The following is a 20,710-nucleotide window of genomic DNA, read 5'->3' as shown; positions in this document are numbered from 1 at the left end:
ATCTTGGTATTTGCTAGAACAAAACATTGCATGAACTGTGAAAAAAACCAAACATTACAAAAAATGGGGTATGTGTATATCCCAGTAATTATGGTGAGATTAGAAGAGAATAATTCTATAGGCTTAGGGAATTAAAAACATGAAGGAATCCACACATGATTGCCAGCAGTACCATGGGCAATAGGTTTGGCAATCGTGTATTTCACAACCTCGACCAAGTGGAGACCTTAGTTCCCATGATATCGACAAGCGTAAGCATTATCCATTGCCTTGACTAAGGATGGAAGTCATCTTACCTGCAGGATATACGCAGCTAATTCAAAGACTGCATCACTGTCAACATCTATCAATTCCTGGAAAGGAAAGCAAAAAAATATTAAATATCTGTATTAGCAAGATGGAGTTTAATGACTCAACCAGAGCTCCTCTGGCACTAAAAAGCACTGTGACCCCTTTATTGCACCATTGAAAACCAATCATCTATCTTCCACTCTACAAACATTGCAGCTGAACGCCATACGGACTTAAAGCAAAATGACATGCCGGGTAGCTTAATTGTTGCACACTATCCTCATAAATATACCCGCTTGAATAACCGTTTTTTTCCCTCTATTATAGCATTTTTCCACAGGTAACATACATTCCTCTGGTAGGTAGTCCCACACTAATCTCACAGAAGAGGACTAGCATTAAACATCACTGTGAGCCACAGCCAGCCGGTGACCTCAGTGTAAATCCAAACAGCGAGACTTTCCGAGTCCAGCCGGCAGGACGTAGCGTTCCCATGGACAGCCTGCAGGCAGCCGTTCAATGACATACAATTATTCCCCTCCTATAAACCTCACCCCCCTTCTTCAGTCATGGAGGCTGCTTCCCAAAGAAATACAATGGGAGCACTGTTCTTTCAAGTTTCTGATTTAATTAGCAGCTTCCAGAAGTAGTACAAACCTCTTATTTAAAGATCCCATGCTGCTGGTCACCTCAAACATTACTCTAGCACTCTGCCCAGTAATCAAAAGTTGCCAGAATAGACATTAATATGCATTCACAAAATAGTCCAAATCAATACGATATTATAAAAATCCTCTTAAAAGTCTACAGCATCTACAATGTTTTAATCACCTAAACAACCTCAAATAGAAATGCAATCCCACTGACCCCAACAATGAAATCAAATGGCTACATTTCTTTTTATAGGAACACATTCTTCATATATTATAGGGCTGTTGCTCTGTATAGATGAACATAAGCTCATCATACGAGAACTGGCTAAGTGGTTGTTACTGTAACTTTTAATAGCGATCGGGTAACGCCAAAAATACATTGATCGCTCTAAAATAACCAGGAGCACTAAAATAACCTTTGATTTCCATGACAATGCAAGCTCCTGTATATTCGGGACCCAATCTCTCATTTGTTCAAAATGTTCCTTAAAATTATAGGGGGAACAAAAGAGGGAAATGCTAAGTTTGCTGCTTTAACCCTTTACACACACCATACGGAACAAGGCTTCATAGACTAATATTATTTTCCCCAGTGCTAAAATATACCCAAACATGTATGTGACCTTTAGTATAGTATTACGAATATTTAAAAAATTTAGGATATAGACAATTTTGATGCAGGAAGCTGCTTATCTTTAAAAAGCAACAGTTTGTTCCAAGACAATGGTGGTTAGTCAACAGGAATGTCATTTTCAATAGACCGTGGGCCGCTCTAGACTTCTTCTTGGCAATGCTTTTAAGTGTTTGTGACCTTGCCCTGTTTGTATTAAAACGTACACCCATACTCTCCTAGGAGCAGGCAGGTCTCAATACACTCCCATCAGAAGTAGCAGGGAAGAGATCGACACACATTAATTAGCTTCTGTTAACTCTGTATGCTTCAGCAACAAAAAAATGGAGACAGATGCCAAATTTTTACTAAACCAAGCTCCAAGTCCTCATTAACAAACCAAGTAAATAAACTAATTAGCAGACTGCTATTCTTCTGCAGGTCTGCACTGCAAAACAGTGTCTGGGAGAATAAAGAATACATTAAGAGAGTTCATGGTTTGCATGAAATTACTAAAACAATGAGGTTTCCAGCTAGTAGTGGCTTTCTAGAAAATACGTTGCCAGATCCCCCAGCCTGAACTTACATTGTGGCAACACCACACCTATGAGGTCAGACACAGTGTGCATGATAAGAACATGATGTCCTGCAGTTGTTACCCCTGCCATCCCTTCCCTAAAAACAACCAGGTTATTAGCCTGGTGACACCCTGATGAGCCAGAGACATGGCACAGGCTAGAAAGCTCTGTTCTAATGCACCCTCCAATGGTTTGTGAACAGGGGCAACATCATAATTTGCTAGGCAAGAGCTTTCCAAGGGAGTTGTGTTATTCTGCTTAGACTAACTGCGCACATTTCCATTTGGACTTTCTTTCAGATGTTTTTTTCAATCAGATGTTTTTTTCAATTTTGTGAGTGATTGCTGGATTATTACATTTCCTGCCTAAGAATTAAAGTCTTTAAGTTGTTGCTTGGAGACTTAATACAACATAATTATTGTAATTATTATAATTTTAATAATGGTTCCTGCAATATATTACTCGAATAACAATTACTTCAAAACAGATTAATGTATTGAAGGGTTAAAGACTGTGCCTGTTAATAATGTCTTTGTACATCTAACCTAGTAAGAGAATACTTCCATTATTATACTACTCCTCTAGTAAAAATGCTGCATCATTTGGACTGCAACCATTCATGCCAAACCGGATTCCAGCTGACCTAACCTACAAATGAATGCTGCCCTCTAGTGGAGAATGCTTTACATTACAAGGTTTCCTTACGAAAGTGAATACAGAATGGGGGAAAAACTCACAATACCTTCACCTCTATATTGCACATATTTTCACTAATTTTCCCACATAGGTGCAGAATGGGTTAACAATAATAATGCACTGAATGTCTGCAATTTAGCATCCCTGCAAGTGGTCAATTCTAAGGTTTTATAAAAAAACAGCTAACAAGCAAAAACTATTGATTACCTTGTATATACAAGACTTGGCGTTTAGGAAGAACAACTCAATGGTGGCATTGTCCTTGAGATACGATATACTTTCTATGTAAAACCTGAAAAACAAAAGAAAGGCAAGATATAATACACATATTAAGTACTTTATGTTGTATTAACATTTAAAGTGAGACTCCTTAATTCTTGTAAAAGTGACTGATTATTGTTACAGTATTCTTTACAAGTAGCTAGTCTTTAGAAAATATATTTACATAACTGCAAACCAGCTACATCCTTTACTTACTAAAGTTGACTGTAAAGGTTTTCACCTCTACCCTACACATCATTTAAAAGTACATGACTTTTATTATTTCACTTAAAAAATAGAACCACAAGAACAGTAAAAGGTTTCTGTGCCACAGAAATGGATACTGCCATATTGGCCCCTGCAAAACATACATTAGTAACATTTCCACTTGGACAAGGAGACTGTTTTGCCCTCTGCATTAAACATGTTAAGAGAAAACTAAGAAATTTGTTTTTAACGTCCAAAACCAAGAAAGCACTAATTCGTAGTTATACCAGGTTGCCATTATTACATATACTAAATATTCGTTTACCCCGTTTGGGGTATATATTAATATAGTATCTGCATTATGTAATTTGTCTGTTATAGTATTAGAAATGATTCATAAAATATAAGACCTTCAGAGAGTGTATAGCAATTGTACTGTGCTTTAATGCTTCACAAAAGTGAAGTGCTTTCGTAGTGTTGAGAATGTTACTTAAAAATGTAAAAATGTCACACACACAAATATATATGTACAATACAATAATATATATTTTAAAAAACACAAATACATGTCTCAATCACAGTTTCAAAAACACTACTCTGAAACCTTTGCATGTTGATCAATGCCTCAAATGCACACTAGGGGGCACTGTTGCATTGCACTTTACAACTGCACTTGCTTTTGGCAATGAATGTTTTTATTTGAAAATAACTAATATGGGAACAACCTATTTTTGTAGGAAAGCAAGAAGACGAGAAAAATATGCAATACTGGATAATAAAAATGAAAACAAACTTAATTGTGATCAGTTGGATAAATACTGATGCACCAAATTAAGGAAATCATTCTGAAAAAGAACAGCTTAACAAGCAAAAGGCAAAATGCTAATCAGCTGCTGTGATGTGAAATGTAAGATATGACCTTTCTGCCATCCACGTAGAATACCAGATATGCCCAGTTTTCTAATAGCTATGATTGTAAGAAACTGCCAGAATCAACTATGCAAGAACCGGCTACCTTATCATGTAGTATTAAATATGAATCTACTATTGTTGTAGCAGACTAGAACTGAGCCTGGAATGATGGCAATCAAAGGGTAAAGTACTCTCAATCATATATAGAGTGTCCTGTTTCAGAGCACACACTATTTTTTAATTTTGATTCCTGGTGCATTAAGGATTTCAGTATTAATTAAGTGATCACAACATTTTTTTTAATTACGCTATACTGTCTGGAACAAAACAAGTTGTGTATTTTCCATTAAGTAGCAACTGTCACCATTATTATGGTGCTATATATAGTCGGTGCTTAATTAGCACAGTGTAATATATGGGTGATGATTATTATAAAGTGCATAGTGAGTGTTTACGGTACATACAGACACAGCAGGGGTGGGAGATCCCACAACAGACACAATTAGCATCTGTTGGGAGCTGACACCAGACTGCAGACTAAGTTTGCCCGCTGCGGGGAAAAGCAGGAGCCAAGGAGATCCCAAGAGGATGAGCAAAGTCTTGTTATGATGACACATTAACAGATGCGATGTGACTGCATTTCGACAATAACGTGACACTGCTAGTGAACATGAGATCGTACACACAGAAAGCACAAATTTAGGTCAGAGGCCCAGGGTACATCTCTGCTCCCTGAGATTTCTTAAGAAGTAAAGAAGTAAAGAAAGAGAAGGGAAAAGGAAAAACACTATACATAGATGCATAGTAGCTATTACTTTGATGCTATTTTATGAATCACCTACACATACAGTGGTGCTGTACAATGAGGATAACTGTTGCAGCAAAAACAGCTTATTAACATCCTCCGTTGGATTTTCTTGCTATACAATTAAAGTTCCTTCAATAAGATCTAGCACAAAGCTGTTTTTATGCATGACCAAAACGTGCCTCTTCTGCATATACGTATACGCTCAAGCATAGTAGCCTGAATGACAAATTAATGTCAGACGTCATTATGATCGGTAGAAATGAGCATCCCACGCATATATAATGCACTCTGTAATTTGGAATGAAGCTGGCAGCTTGCCTGAAAAACCAGTAATGAATTTAATTGAGGTCGCCCTGCTGGCCTCCTCTTTTTTCACTGCTGACCCCCATTATTTTAAAGGGAGATGGAGGTTTTCTGCCTCCATCTGGGAGACTATTCTCCATATAATCACATTATGAGCAAAGAGCATCCTCAGAGACCATATTTTTATATTGCTTTTTATTTTTTTACAAAAAAAAACCAATGTAGGTAAAGAAATCAGAAAAAATGTGCTTTCACTTATTTTGGGTTGAAAATTATAAAGCAAGGAAGCGTAGGAAATTAAAATGCAAATCAGGGAGTACAGTTCTAGTACATAAACAATATAAATTAGTATCCTGGTTTATATCATATGACCTGTCAAAAATTCTTAGATAATATCTGGAACACAGGCACCCTGCCTGGGCTCTTATCTCTGTCTAGTGACTAAACAGGGTTGTGATAAGATATCAGGGAAGGTCCCTGAATGAAGAACACAGAAACTGATTTAGCATCTTCATCGTTTTGTAATTAATCACAGTCATAGCATGACTGCTCGGCTACTGTTAATAATAATCTTCTCCTCTCATGCAGATTTGTGAATACCCAGGTGTATTGCCAGCTTCCATTTCTGAATGATGAGATGGTAAAAAGTTTGCCATGCCCTCACTGTCACTCACAACAATGAGGTGAACTCTCCACTGATGGGTCTTTTTAAAATATCCTTTTATTTGCATTTTAAAAAAAATAGCTAGAAGAAAAAGTCAAATAAGATGCAAAAGAGCCATGCTGCATTTGTCAGTATACACCTAGAGCCATTCTGGAGCAAACAAAACAACCTGGCAGGTTAAGCACCAACCAAAAAGATCAGTTCACTCAAACCAATTTTTCATGGAGAATGATGACCTTTTAGCAAAACTTTACTAAATGACTAAAACTATACAGAGGAGTGGGATATACATATATCTCTATATAATTTTACTTTCAACTTAAGAATAACAATCTTGTCTATCTGCCTTTTAAGTCACAATGCTATTGTCATAGCTGACACATGTCCTAACTAGGCTTCCCCAACTTCCCTTCAAATGCACCAATTAAAAACCTAGTAAGAAAAGAAAAATAATACACACAATAAACTAACACAAAGTGCCGTAACAAGAAAAGGAAACCAGCCACAGGCTAATAAAATGATTTCGCTTATGCAAAGACTTTAGGTGACATGTTCACTTGAATGAGTATGAACAGGCATAGGAAGGCATTACCATTCTATATGATCATACCTGAGAACTCCCCAGAGCAAGCTACCTGGAGCTCTCCATCTCCTGGGGGGTGGCAGTGCTAGCTGTGCATATGGACAGGACTAGCACCAGATAATCCTAATTGGTCAGGGAGTAGGAATGAAAGAGGGTGAAGTGTGGGCAATGGCCAATCATTGCTCCCCTGCAGGGAGAAAGAGGAAAGTGACAGAGAGAATCGGGAGAGCAGAACTTCACCCGGAGACTCCGGGCCAAACTCAGAGAGTTAACCGGTATGCATAGGAAACTAGGGCTGTTTAAATGCCATGATAGAAGGTGGGTTAATTCAGGTATTTAAGGTATATTTAAGGTATATAAATACATTATTTGTAGGCATCATTTTTTCTGTTATATGCTTTTTAAGTTAAAACCAAATGTGTTGTTGATAATTTTCTAGCATGGTTCATTGCTTAAATGAACAGTTTTATTTCATAATTAAGTGGCAAAATGCAGTCGCTATAATGACTGTGATAGAAAATGAAAATTCAGCTTTAAAGCATCCTTTTAATGCGTTCTAATAAATCTTCTGTTGTGCACTAATATTAACCACACACCAAACTACTGAAAATCCACTACAATTACCCAACGGATCATTTGCGCAAATCTGCCTGATTGCTCAGGGTGCAAACAAATATTTAAATGGCTTCATGAGAACCGCAAGCGCAGCCTTTCAAGGCCATGCGATGATTTATGGTCACGAGCCATTCCCACGGGACTTGTAATTAAAACACTGTGGCTAATTACCATGTATATTCAAGAGGCTAATGGCCAACGGGAGAAACAAAAAAAGAAACAAATAGGTCAAGATCAGCCAATGAATAACAGTTCCTTATGTTAGGAATAATTAGAAAAATAAACACTTTGATATTGATATAATTATGCCAAATAACTCCTCTATATAAAACATAATTATATATGGAGAACTCTGTATATTTGGGTTCAGTCCATTTTCTTGGGTATTAAAGGCATAATAAATAAACCCTATTTGGTATGCATTCTATGCGTTGGGTCAGCTTGCTCAGTGAGCTACATTTTCTTTTTACAAAAGTATTCATTTATCAGAAACTGTATTTTGTATGGATTTACTGCATTGCTGTAGGGCAGAACCCAATGGGAGTTTTAATCCATTGTGCGTTGATATTATATAGCACTTTATGAAACAACAGACTAAAACATTTCTGTCCTGAGAATATTATTATAATAATAATATATTATAATAATGTGATATAATTTAAACTCTATATTACAATACCATATACACATATAATTGATTAATAACATAATTAAAGGACTGTTTATTAAAGTATGCCATTTCATGCAGATACACAAGGGATGATGTACTACCGGGGAAACTAGTATGAATAATGACTTTAGAACTCATAGGGGCAGACAGGTGTATAGATCAATAACTTAACACCAGAACCATTGACTTGGTCTTTGGAAGGTGGGATTCATGGCAATGCAAAGGCAGCCATAGTAACGGAAAGTGACATGGAGTAATGATCTAGGACAGACGCAACAAGCGGAACTGGCAGGGGGTATTAGCTGCGTACATAGAGTGGTAACAATACCACTAAATAAAGGAATGGAGCAAAGGTATGACCTCACTTCTAGCGGCCCAACGCTAGCCCTCTGAACCGTACAATCACTAGCACCATAATGTCAGAACACAGGGCTCATTAGTTCAGTTACAGTGGGGAATTTACAATATTAGACTATCTCATAGGAAGAGAGTAATATACTTTTGTAAAACCGTTCTAGTGTACAGGGAGTGTTAAAGCCGTTATCCAAATAAATTATGTGTAAAAATATACTGAGTTTTTATTTCAGGAAACAGTCTCTGTTTATAGACTTCTTTAGTCTGTGTATATAATTGGGCCATTTGCTGCATCACATATGTGCAAGTTTGCAATATGAAATCTTGACACGGCAAAATGCTTTTAACAGAAGGTGATTTTGCTGACATCTACGCATCGCTCAGTGCTTTTATGATGACACAGCTGATGGTAACGCCATCCTGACACAAGCTTCGCACTGACATTTACTCCCGATGACGTGGCGCAACGTCCAAAAATCATGTCCTTGAAATAGACAAGCCGCGGCCACTGACACGAATCGATGGCAAGACACCAGGTTTGGAATTTCTCCACCCTATTGATCTGCGTTCACATTGCAAAATCCAGACTCGGCAAAATCTTTATATCATGGACTTCTAACAGAGTGCAATTAGGCGCAGGCGAGGGGGGAAACAGATGTTGTGGAAAAGTAATTGCTTGTCTGCATTTTTGATGATATTTTCCTTTTAATTTCTAACATGCAAATCACTTGTCGTTTAACTGTTCAGTCTCTGTGTGTTAAAAGACAAATCCATGCGGTTGGGGGGAAAAGCTAAGGGGAGGCAAACAATGGAAGCAAAAGATTGGGATGTCGTGCTTTAGGACATTCTTATTAGAGAAAAATAAAACAAGAAACACGGAAATATCCCAGATCTTAAAATATGTTAAATAAAATAATTGATGCAATCCATCTGTGTCTGTCTTCTCTCCTCTTGGCGGTAAGCACATGTAACAGCAAGACTGGTAAATGCTTCTGGTGCGTTATCAATGACTGCAATATATGTGGTGACACGGACATATTAAAGCACAATTTCCAACAGTAGGTCAATGAGATCTTAAATTAAACACGGCAGAATTATTGATTGTTTCGATTCCATCTATTGTTTATAGTTGGTGATTTTAAAGGTCATGTATCAAAGAAAAAAACGTTATGATAATGTTTTTGTCACAAAGGAATATAAGGTGTTTCGATACTACATCTAATACCTCTGACAAGCGTTAGTAATACAGGTGTAGTGACATACGCCATTCTTACTGCTACTGGTAAAAAAGATACTGGGCTTTATGCTTAGACAGCAATTCTCAGGCCAAATGGAGCAGTCACTGTGGAAACCAAGTGAATTTTCTTGCTAATTGTTTAAAGCGTAGCTCCAGAATAGCTCTTTATGAATAAGATGATTCTAATGCAACTTTATCACCATAGGAACAAACGGAACAGACACATTTGCATAAGCATGCCACTGGTTGCTATGGTGATAAGAACCCCTTTGAAACCTTGAACCACAATCACTCTTTACACACTAACTATCACTAAGTATTTTAGTGTTGGCGGTGCTAGTGTGAGTGTGCAATGCACAATATATATTACAGAATACCGTTTACAGACACAGACCTAATATACATACTGGATGATTATAAGGTATAGCATGAACACACCTAATCCTCAGCTCTGCGGTGACCTTTTGGCATTTAAGTACAAGATGTGTTGTCTCCCTCAACCCAGGACTTTTTCGAAGATTTGGTCCCAGCCACATATGTCATACTCTATGACATATACATACAACAGAGAAACTCTGCTGTAGCTCATTTTTGGCAGTAAAAGCATTTTAAACACTCGCTGGCATAAAATCCCAGGGCTTTGTCAAAAAAATCAGCATGAATGTCTAGCTGACAAAACATAATACTATAGCATTTGGCTGATCGGAAACTGACCTGCATGAAAAAAAGATCAATGGTAATAAATGAAAAAAAAGAAATCATGGGCTATTTCTAAAATATTTTCTGACGATCCCTTCCCCATAAAGCTGCTGCTGCTGCTTGGGCTCTAGACCAAGTATTCCACTCATCTTGCGTGAAACCACCAAAGACGTCTGGCAGTGGGATAGGAGATGGCATACACTCAAAAGTGCACATGCTGAGCATTAAGAAACGTACTCGAGACATTGGGCAGCGGCACGTGCACTGACGTGGCGCTGAGACGACTATGATCACATATAGTCTAGACAAATCATACATATTAAACTCACTGTCTACACTATATTTTACCATAACATATTTCTACGTTCTATTTCACCCAGTAATCGCTCCCGCACTTTGTGTAATGTCTTTATTTAATTATTTCTATCGCATCTCATCTCTTTTCTTTCCTCCGATCCTGATTTCCCATTCAATAGCCCTTCTCTGAACTCTCTCCAACATGTCAGTATTACACATCAGGAATATCAATTAGGAATCAATAGTTGAATGCATGGCATGGTGCCAAGGAAGTCATATACATAAGTAGTGGCAGTTTGCATGTAAGACCATTACCCACTTGCCAGGTAATAAAGTAAATTAAAAGAGCCATGTAAGAGGAGTAATACATTTCAGTTATTGCTGTCTGAAATGTTGCTGCGGTAGTAGCTGGGCTCTACTGGTCTTCATTAATAAATTGGAATCACTTAACAGGATCACTGAATGCATTTTCTTGCAATAGAGGCAGGATTTATAAAAAGCTATTTGGCCGCTGTTAAGATACATTCCTTAAATCGGCCCCAGAATGCACTTTTGAGCATAATTCTCACAGCTGCATCCTCTAGCACAGAACACATCTGCCAGATGATACTCTACATTTTCTGACCTAATACTTATGTTAACAACTCTGTTCAGGCCAGAATAAGTAGAATCTAATTCCAGTTTGTCAGCAGCTGGAAGAGGCTATTGTATAAGCCAGTGACGACAGAACCTCAATGTCCAAACGTATCTGCTTATACCATGTCTAACTTTATATAATGCCGGGTGTATACGGGTCAGCTTTCTTCATGTGGCCACTTTTTAACATTCTTTTCTGTCTGGGATCAGTAGTCGTTTATTTAAGACCCAGTCCATTGGCACCGACCTCTGATGATTATAACAAGAACAGTGGTTCCTTAGCCGCACTGTATGATCATGATGAGGGTCAGACCAAGGTAACCTACTGAAGTGTTCTGAACGCAATATCAGGCCATTCACTACACAATGAGTGATGATTCTGTCCTGCTATTTCCCATCTATTGTTTATTTTGGCATTCTCTCATTAAGTTAATTTGAAGGAATCCTAAAGACTATATCCTGCTGTATAAAATGATGTTATTGCTATAAAACATGACTTAAAGGTTTCTCTAATTGCTTTTGACAGACAGGCGTGACTTCCCCTTGTGCCAATGTGATCCCATAGTCCCAATGTTTTCCGGTCTGTTATAGAGCAATTTGTGCTGAACAGTCCTACTTAAAGCCTTTCATGTACAAATCCAGAACAAAAGAAGCACACCAGATTAGTGGACACCAAGCACACTCCTGTTTTTTAGAGCATCACTGCAACCTTAGTTCTGTATCCGTAAACTCTGCTACCCACCGAAGGCTTACGCACACTAACACCGTTTTTCTAATCCTCATTCATTTTTAGCTATGATTTCCTATTAGCCTTTCTTGGTCAGAGAATACAGATTCTTGATTAATACAGCGCTATGGAATATGATGGCGGTATATAAAACAATAAACAATAATAATCAGGTAATGGATTTTAAGAAGGTAATTATTAAAAGCACTTGAGAACTGGTTGAACGCTAAAAAAACATCAAAAGCAATACAAGCTATGCCGTAGTATTCTGATTATTTTTTATTGTAGAGCACCAACATATTCCGTAGCACTGTAGAAAATGATCACAAGTTAGGCGATATAGTTGCAAAGGAATCCAAGATGGACCAACAGAAATGCTGCATTTAAAAGTAAATAATTCAACCTATAGATTTTATTTTAATGGCCATTTGTACTACTGATGACGGCAGCAGAATTTTATGTTGATTAAGCTTTCCGTCCTGTCTTAAATTACCATTACAGGAGTAGTCTTGCTTCTTCAAGACTGGGACACAAAGCAGGGAAAAATCAGGCAACACCCAGGTCGCGACACTAGGGTTAGATAAATAGGCCATTACATACATAATACACACTGCAGACACTGAACTATGTCTCTCAGTACTAATGTTTTACTTAATCATTTTTCACTTTTTTGCAGAAACTAATACATGTTATCCCTAGGGGTGATATGTTCTAAACGCCGTGATGCTAGGGAGGCACATTACTGGCACAAGACGTGTGTGTCCTGGACAACTAATGATGTTTCATTTTTTGGATCCGTTTTATTTTGTTAAACAAAGCACTATTTAAAAACATCACGGCATTTAGAAACATAGAAAGTGGCGGCAGATAAGAACCATTCGGCCCATCCAGTCTGCCCAACCTCTTTCCTTATAGTGTCAAATACAACACTATACTTTCCTTAGTTTCAAATATAACAAACACACATCCATACAGCTTAATGCAACTAAAAGAGCAAAACTGGTTAGATACACACATACAAGGGATACTTTTTCCCCAAAAAAAGCACCCAAATCTATACTATTGCAGTATTTTCTTTTCAGTACCAAGGTTGCTGCAAAATGATTATGGTGCAGAAGAAGCATTTATATTGATTTATAATACCTTAAAAGAATACATCCATGCTTTTCTGTTATGATCCTACTTAGAATTAAAATATGCTGTTATATAATTATATAGGGAATGTATTAAGGTTTCATACTAAGTAGGCAGGCACTGATTCAATTAAAAGATGACTGCAGCACTAAAGCGTCACACACTTTTGTTGTACAAACCCCATAGGATGAACATAGAAACCGCAGATGTTACCACCAGTGGGGAGCTTAACCACATGATCATAGTTCATCTACTCAAAATGTTTATTTATTTGGTTCATTTCATTGTGTCATCTTCACGCTTCCAGATAATGTGGTCTATATTCTTGGATTGAAGGAGTAAATAACAAACAGGCCGTTATTTAATAATATATGTTCTTAGGACATGTCTGTCGAACAGTAATAAGGAAGACTGGGGCCAAGTAAAATATAGGATTGTATGTCCTACTGCATGTGCATCAAACTGTATCCCATTGGCATATTCTAGAACATTTTTTTAAATCAATGCAAGAATAAGCAGTTTACCTTGTGTTAGGTGGAACCATACTTCATTCCTCTTTACTTCCAGAGAACATTATAATTTACAACTTTGGCCTCTGGAGGTACGGAGGTTAATTAACGGAGTCTGACTGTTCTCCCACAGGGATCACTTATAGACACAATTCCTTCTACTAGCTGGCTAGGCGCTGATCATAACCATTACGGATTCTACGGTCACATAACACCATATCCGGATAGTAGAAGAAACGGCATTAACTCAACACATGTTGTTCCTGATTTCAGAACAAAAACACTTTCCATGGAATTCCCAAACCTTTTCATTAAGTGGAAAAAAATCCACAATACCAAATGTCAATATCATAGCTTTTGCATTATTTTTTGTCTTACATATATTTTTAGTGCTCAAGGCTCACGTCTCTGATGGTTTCACACTACCGTTGCTGATTCATATGTCACGCGGGATTGGGAGTGACCGGAGTTTACACTTGATTTGTTGAAAAAAAAAATGCCGTAATAGGGAACCAGGAATATTCTGTTCTCAATTACCTTAATATTTTAAGAGTGAGAAAATCATTGTTATCAGTGGCATTTAATTAATGAACAGTGCTATGTGTAAAATAAATCCTCCATGTGCATTATTAAATATGTTGTGGGGAGATATATAGGAAAAAATCTATATTGTACAGCTGCCTTAAACTAGTGTTAAATCTACCACCCAAGTAATAACTGAGAAGACTACAAAACTAAATCCATTGACAACCTTTGACAACTGCAGAAGCTCGTCATTGACATTAACATGCATTAAGATGCGTAAACCTGTCCATCGCATAAACGGGAAGAAGGGGTCAGTATAAGTACAGGAATCTCACAGGAGCCTGTAGCCAAGTAACCTAACTTTTTTAAATAAGTATTTTTGTATGCTTTTTTAATAATAATAATATTAATAATTTTATTTTTTATTTTTTAAAGACCTATTATTTCATGTTATAATCCACCCTTATCAATATAATGGGTTTCCTTTTGAGTGCTCACCAAAATAGTTTTTTTTTTTTAATTTAAAGCACAATACCCAACTTGCTTTACATTGACATATTTAGAATTTTGTCTACTATTCTGGATACACTGTATTATTCATGATTTTTTCTACGAGTATCACTAACAAAACATATGTATGTTAAACGTTCTCTCCTTCTCAGATCAGCCAAAAGCCTCATTGCACATGACAGCCCAGTTTAGAAAGACTTCCTCCTGCTCTTCACCAGGTAGGCAATGCTATTTTCTCAATCAATGTCGTTTCATTGGTTTTATTTCTGCCATTTCAGGACTGGATTTAATATTTTACTAACTTAAGTGCAGCCTACTTCTTCCATCCTGATGTGTAATCACATTCTGCCAGCTTATATCATACAATCAGCGTCCTGAATGTCCTTATCTCTCCACAGTCTGAGAACATCTGACTTGATTTGATATTTTTTAGTCTCTTTATGCATCCCTTACCTTACCCATTTCTCAAATCTATTACAATATGCTTGCAAGAAGTTCCCTCAATTCAGTAAATTTATGAAGCGTGCCTGGTGATCATATTAAATTTACTGCAAATGGTATACATATAACAGCACATAAAAGGACTTTGTCACGTGGAAGAGACAGTACCCATGTGCATACCTTGAAACTTCCCAAGTAAGTGCCCCAGAAGTCTTCCTATCTCCCTTTACATTGGGTCACGCAGGTGTAGCACAGTGACATAATACCACCTACCCAAGACCAAACAACGTGGGTTGGTTATGAAAAACTAGATAAATTACTGGCATTTTGTAAAATCTTGTAATGACTAGGTAAAATGGGAACACCAGAAATAACGTTGTAATTAATTATCCATTTAAGGAATGCTTTTTGCAGTTAATAATCAAAAGGTTATGTGAAGAACGTACCTGACACAAAAGTATAAGACAACAGGACCAGACTTTTTGGGGAAGTCATGTTCCAGTACTCTCCGGTCCAACTGCAGCCAGTTTAAATGGCCCCTGTTAAATAAAATAAAACATACAAAATTACATTTAAAATAATTTCATCTCTAGTTCCTAAAACATGCTTTAGAGAGAATCATTCTTTACAAAGGAATATCCTATACAATGAGTGAGTGGCAGTATACCGTGTACTAATGTGAAGGAGCAATTACTGGGCTCTTCCTTAGAATGCATATTTCTCCGGGATCTTTTATATGAATCGTTTGCTTGCCTCTCGCATTAAGGTAAATCTCTGCATGTTACCATCAGGGCATATTGCCCTTGACAACTTAATAAGCATTTGCCTAGGAATTCCAAAACATACCGTTAATGATCACGGAATATGGAATTGTTACCTGATATACTAGCTGACAGTATTATGGTTTTAATTTTAGCACCGCATCGTTGCAACATCTCCTTGGTGCAATAAGCATTATTAACAAGTCCATTCTGTTAAGCTCTGCAACAATTATATCCTTTGAGTTGACAAAGTGCCATAAGCTAAGATGGACCTCTTCACAAGAAATGCAATATCTTCTTCCTCCGCTGAATGAGCCGTGTTATAAACATGACACGTGTAAGGTATACAGATTGCTTTGTGTTCTTCGAGAACTAGGTTGGTTCATTGTTTTATTTTATTTTTTAATATTTTGGCATTTGCCATACATCTGCCATATATAGTGGAGTGTTCTGCTATTTTGCTTACATCATCCAATCATATGTTTGTGTAATGTAGCCGTAGAGCTGTACACGTTATTCCATGGTGTGATCTGCATTGAACTTCATATAGATATGTAAGCTACAAAGAGTTCCTTTTTTATAATTCATTATACTGAACGAAGGTCATATATGAAACACTAAGGAAGTAATTTACCAGCCTAAACTTTGAATTAAATGCGGTATTTCAGAAATGTCTCACTCATGTAGGTCCAGCCAAGGGGTCCTGTCATAAAGCAACCCAAAGTACGTTTGGCAAAAAGCACTCTCATTGTGCTCTATCCAACCCAGACCAACAAGGCCTCTCCTAACACGTATTCCCTTGCATACTGTGCATAATGTAGACCATGGATGAAATGTTGGGTAGCTGCCCAGATCTCCATTGGACTCAGATACAATTGGGGGGGAAATTGCTCATTTATGCTTAAAGATGGCACTGCCATCATTGTGTAAATGTTGCCTATAACCCATGTTAATCTTTGTATGTAACATTACATGACAAAGTTGCAGGTAGTGGCCCAAACTCTTTAATTTGGAGCAGTCCAGGGTACCTGTCTCCAGTCATTCCCCGCTCCCATGCTATGGTTGGTCTTGTGATGGGACATAGTAATGAATATTCAATGCACTTAGTTGCTTAATGTAAGCACATGATTTAAATATGGTGATTTCATACACAATATAACTGACTTTGTAGGTTTATTATTATTAACATTCAAAAGCTTCAACACAAAGCATGTTTCTCTGAACATCAAAAGAAACTGTTTTCCATTAAAACAAGCTGACGGCATAGAAACACAACAAACCGAGAAAATAAATCCAACACAGGTGGTGGTTATAGGCCACGTAGGAGTATTTCATGACCACAGGAGCATTTCATGGGTAAAGGTCACTGATTGTTCTACACATTACACTGCTTTCTCTGGCATTTCCCTTCCCTGGTAATAAGCAGCATGCTGGGAGCTCCTTGAAGGCATTCGGTTTGGAAACTTAACACATCTAATACTGAAAACAAAGGCGGAATGTGCTTCCGACAAAACTAACTGTATATTATTTCACCATATGGGAGGAAGGGCTGCTGAGGCGAGGCTAGAATTGAAATGAACGTGCCACCAAAAATTCAGTCTCATAAGAGCAATTTAGTAGGATAACAAAGGAAGTGAGGAGCTTTATAGTAGAACTCACCATGGTTTTTCTTCCATCCTACTTTTTCTAGTTTAGTGATTAATTGGTTACTACCTCTCTTTAATCTGCATAGTGATTTAATTACAAATCATGTTCAGTGCCATTTAGTTAATCATGCACACTACCAACTAATAGGGGCAGATGTGCTGCTGGGTGAGTTAGCATATTCACAATTGTAACATCGGATTGGCCTGGGACCTTAAGAGACATGTTCAGGTTGGAGCCAAGTTGGATGAACGCGTTTCTCTCTTTTTAGAGTTTGTTCCTTGGGCATATCTACTGGGATGAATATGAAGACTTTCCTAACGCTGCAGACTAGTAAAACTGGGTCTGAGTTGGCCGCAGCAAGCTTTATGCCAAAAGGATGGCTTAACAACATCTAGACACAACCTGTACCAAGTCTGTTGTGAATTACCATACTGGGCTCCAAATATAAGCCATCCTGATTGCAATTTGAAAGCATTTGGTGAATTACAGTAAGTTTAGTAATGTTCATAAATCGTTATAAGCCACATGTTTCATTTTTATGAATGGTAATATAAGAGCATTACAGTTTGTTTTATTTGTTGCAATTCATAAAGGGATGGATTGTGATAAAAGAGATAAGTCTGTACTTACGTTTCGTCAGTGAAAGCAATTCCAAAATATTCCTTCTCTTTCAGATTGAAGTGGGATGCTACCAAATCAAGCAGCTCTTTGGCCAATAGTTTTGGCTGCAAAAAGATAAATAATAGCAAGAATTAGTATACATGCTTATGTTTTGTTAGCAGGTAACTGTGCACGCAAAAACACAATTTTATATACACATTGGTAATGCACTGTGTTTTGTTTGTAAATGTGAAAACATTTGTGTGCCTTTATTCAAGTTGATGTATTGCATGCTTTTTACAAAAAAGAGCTTTACTGGCTGTACGTCTTCTCCACAGCATCTATCTGTTGGCTTTTCTACAACTTTAAGTCAGAGTATGCAAAAATAGTCAGCAAATCCAGTTTTGGTAATGAAAAAGTCCACTAAATTGCAAATCTCACACTACAAATTCTGTAACAATATATATTTTTTTCTTGCATGGTCCTTTCACAAGCATTGCACATTGTTTGGTGTTTTATAGCTGCTACTCTATTCACTTTTCTTCTTCTTTTTCCTTTCCAGTTCTTTCCTCTCCACTGGCGCAGGTCTATTTCATATTCGTTACAAACTCCAAATGTTAGGAGAGATCTAGGTTTGACAGAAATCCAACATGTCGGTGGAAGGTTTACAAAATTGTGACAGCATGACGATGGGTACTTTTCCTGTTCAAGTATTTTTGTGAAAAACAAAAGTTCCTCTCTCATTAGTAAACAGAATTCACGGAATAGCATCCCATCTCTCTAGGCATCTCACACAGGAATTCATGTATGCCTCTTTATTCTTTTATTTCATTAAATCACAAGGTTTTTTTTTTTTTAATATACAGCACTGATGGAAGCAAACAATCTGGTGTCAAAAGGCAGGGAAGCTGCACAGAGCCATCAGCCTATAAATGCTAATAGCAAAGATTTCGCCAATAAAAAATGAAAAAGTTAGTATGCAATGCTGTGTACATGTCCAGTGCCAGTCTATCTATATTCAACACCTTCTCCTAACAGCAAAGTTTAATATCCACATACTATTTACTGCTTCCGTGAACAAAAGTACAAATGTTAAGTAGTCATGAATATTTACAGAAGCCAGCTGTGATTTGGAACACCTGGTCACATATGATTACATTCCATAAAGTATTTCTACTAACATGGTGGTCCAACCACAGCAATACAGCAAAGCCACAAGAGACAAGACTTAATCTGCGAAAGAAGCAGGAATATTAGAAATCTGTTAATATGAAAAACACATAGAAAAAAATTGCCAAATCTAACTGAATGTGTGAAGGGTGACAAGTGGGTGAACTGGGGTTCTTTTTCCATTAAAATATGCTTTACAATCTGTTTGGTAATTCTCAGTTGAAGACCAAGCCGTATATTCTGTCGGGTTAGCCAACAGGATGTTTTCCAGGTGGTAAGGAACTACACCTTCCATGAAGCCTGTATAATCTTAGGGTGGGTTAGCATAACAGGGATTGTATTTTAACAGTCATTTACAGAGCTGTTAGCTATGTGTGTGTATACATACATGGCTGTTAGGCTGAGTTGTCATCAGCAGCATATTCTGCCCTAGGCTTCATAGGCCTGATGTGGCTGGCCAGGGGTGGCACACCAAAGCAGATCACCTTTTTTTTGAGTGATCAGGTTCCCTGATGGTCTAATTGTTCAATGAGGCATTTACAAATAAGATCTTTGATGACCTCAATATCATGCTTTTCCTAGCCCTACACATCATCAAGCGATGGAGCAACAACATCATATCCCAGCAGTCTGTTGTCTCCAATATATAATCCTAATCCACCAGCCAGTTTAAAAAACAGTCCTTTTAGTCCTGGGTCTGTATTTACCCATGATCCTGTGCCTTACCGTAGACAACACCATTGGTGGTTCTTTGAAAAGGAACATTGATCCATTTATCTCAGGAAAATGTTATCTTCTATATAAGGAGTCTGATGAACTTCATTGAACCTCCGTACCTCCAAAATGCTCAATGAAACAATTTTTGTTGAAGCATAAGGACAATAATGTCAGCATGTGTGCTCCCATGATCCTCAGCCTGTTGGTGGTCCACCAAAATGATGGCCAAGGGTCAAAAGAACTATAATACAAAATCAGCAGGGGGGCACCTGTTGACTACCGCTGGTCTACACTGAGTGATGAAATCATCCTTCTATCCATCAATAAATTGTTGGGAAGTTGATGGGCTGCGATACAACATTGTGTATTCACAAACATTTATTTCACAACAACCCAAGGGAAAGAAAAGAGGACTTTCACTTTCTACATGTGTGAGTCATTCTCTAGAATAAGAACACAGCTAAGCACACAGCATCTATGTAGACGCTCTCTGGCAGAGTTTGTGTGTTCAGCAGCTGGCATTGACCAGTGCCACTGGTCACGTTCCCTGTGACTCATAAATCCTTCCACTGAACAATGAGCCTAAGCTTAGCGCCAAAAACACCCTGACCTATTGCATGACCACGGACCACACAATGAATAGAAGACTTTTCTATCTGAAAACAAGGACATTGCACATTGCTTCACTTAGCTTTGAAGAAGTAAACATATTCAACAGCCAGACAATAACACTTCTTTTTCCCCCATCCCTTTCAAACATATCATGAAGAAATAACATGTATTAAAAAATAAGTGAAAAACCCTCTTATACGGTGTGTATGTAATTTTATGCCAGTGGGGAACTGCAGTGGTTAAAGCTAACACAGGCTAAGCTGATTTGCTGATCCCTTTTGTT

The 20,710-nt window shown here is 37.5% G+C and overlaps 1 protein-coding gene across 3 annotated transcripts in view; it reads right to left on the bottom strand.

Annotated features, from left to right (window-relative positions):
• The window catches only part of FRMD4A (FERM domain containing 4A), a 171,339-nt gene that overhangs the window by 48,622 nt on the left and 102,007 nt on the right, over positions 1-20,710 (bottom strand). For all 3 annotated transcript variants that reach the window (XM_053465098.1, XM_053465097.1, XM_053465099.1), the window contains exons 3-6: positions 17,959-18,053; positions 15,367-15,459; positions 3,036-3,120; positions 297-353 (exon numbers count right to left, since the gene is read on the bottom strand). In XM_053465098.1, the coding sequence (XP_053321073.1) occupies positions 297-353; positions 3,036-3,120; positions 15,367-15,459; positions 17,959-18,053 (330 nt within the window). The remainder of the gene's footprint in view (positions 1-296; positions 354-3,035; positions 3,121-15,366; positions 15,460-17,958; positions 18,054-20,710) is intronic.

This window comes from Spea bombifrons, chromosome 4 (genome assembly GCF_027358695.1).
Source record: "Spea bombifrons isolate aSpeBom1 chromosome 4, aSpeBom1.2.pri, whole genome shotgun sequence".
Lineage (NCBI taxonomy): Eukaryota > Metazoa > Chordata > Amphibia > Anura > Pelobatidae > Spea > Spea bombifrons.
Note: the sequence above shows the minus strand (reverse complement) of the source record. Positions and strands in the feature narration are given on the sequence as shown.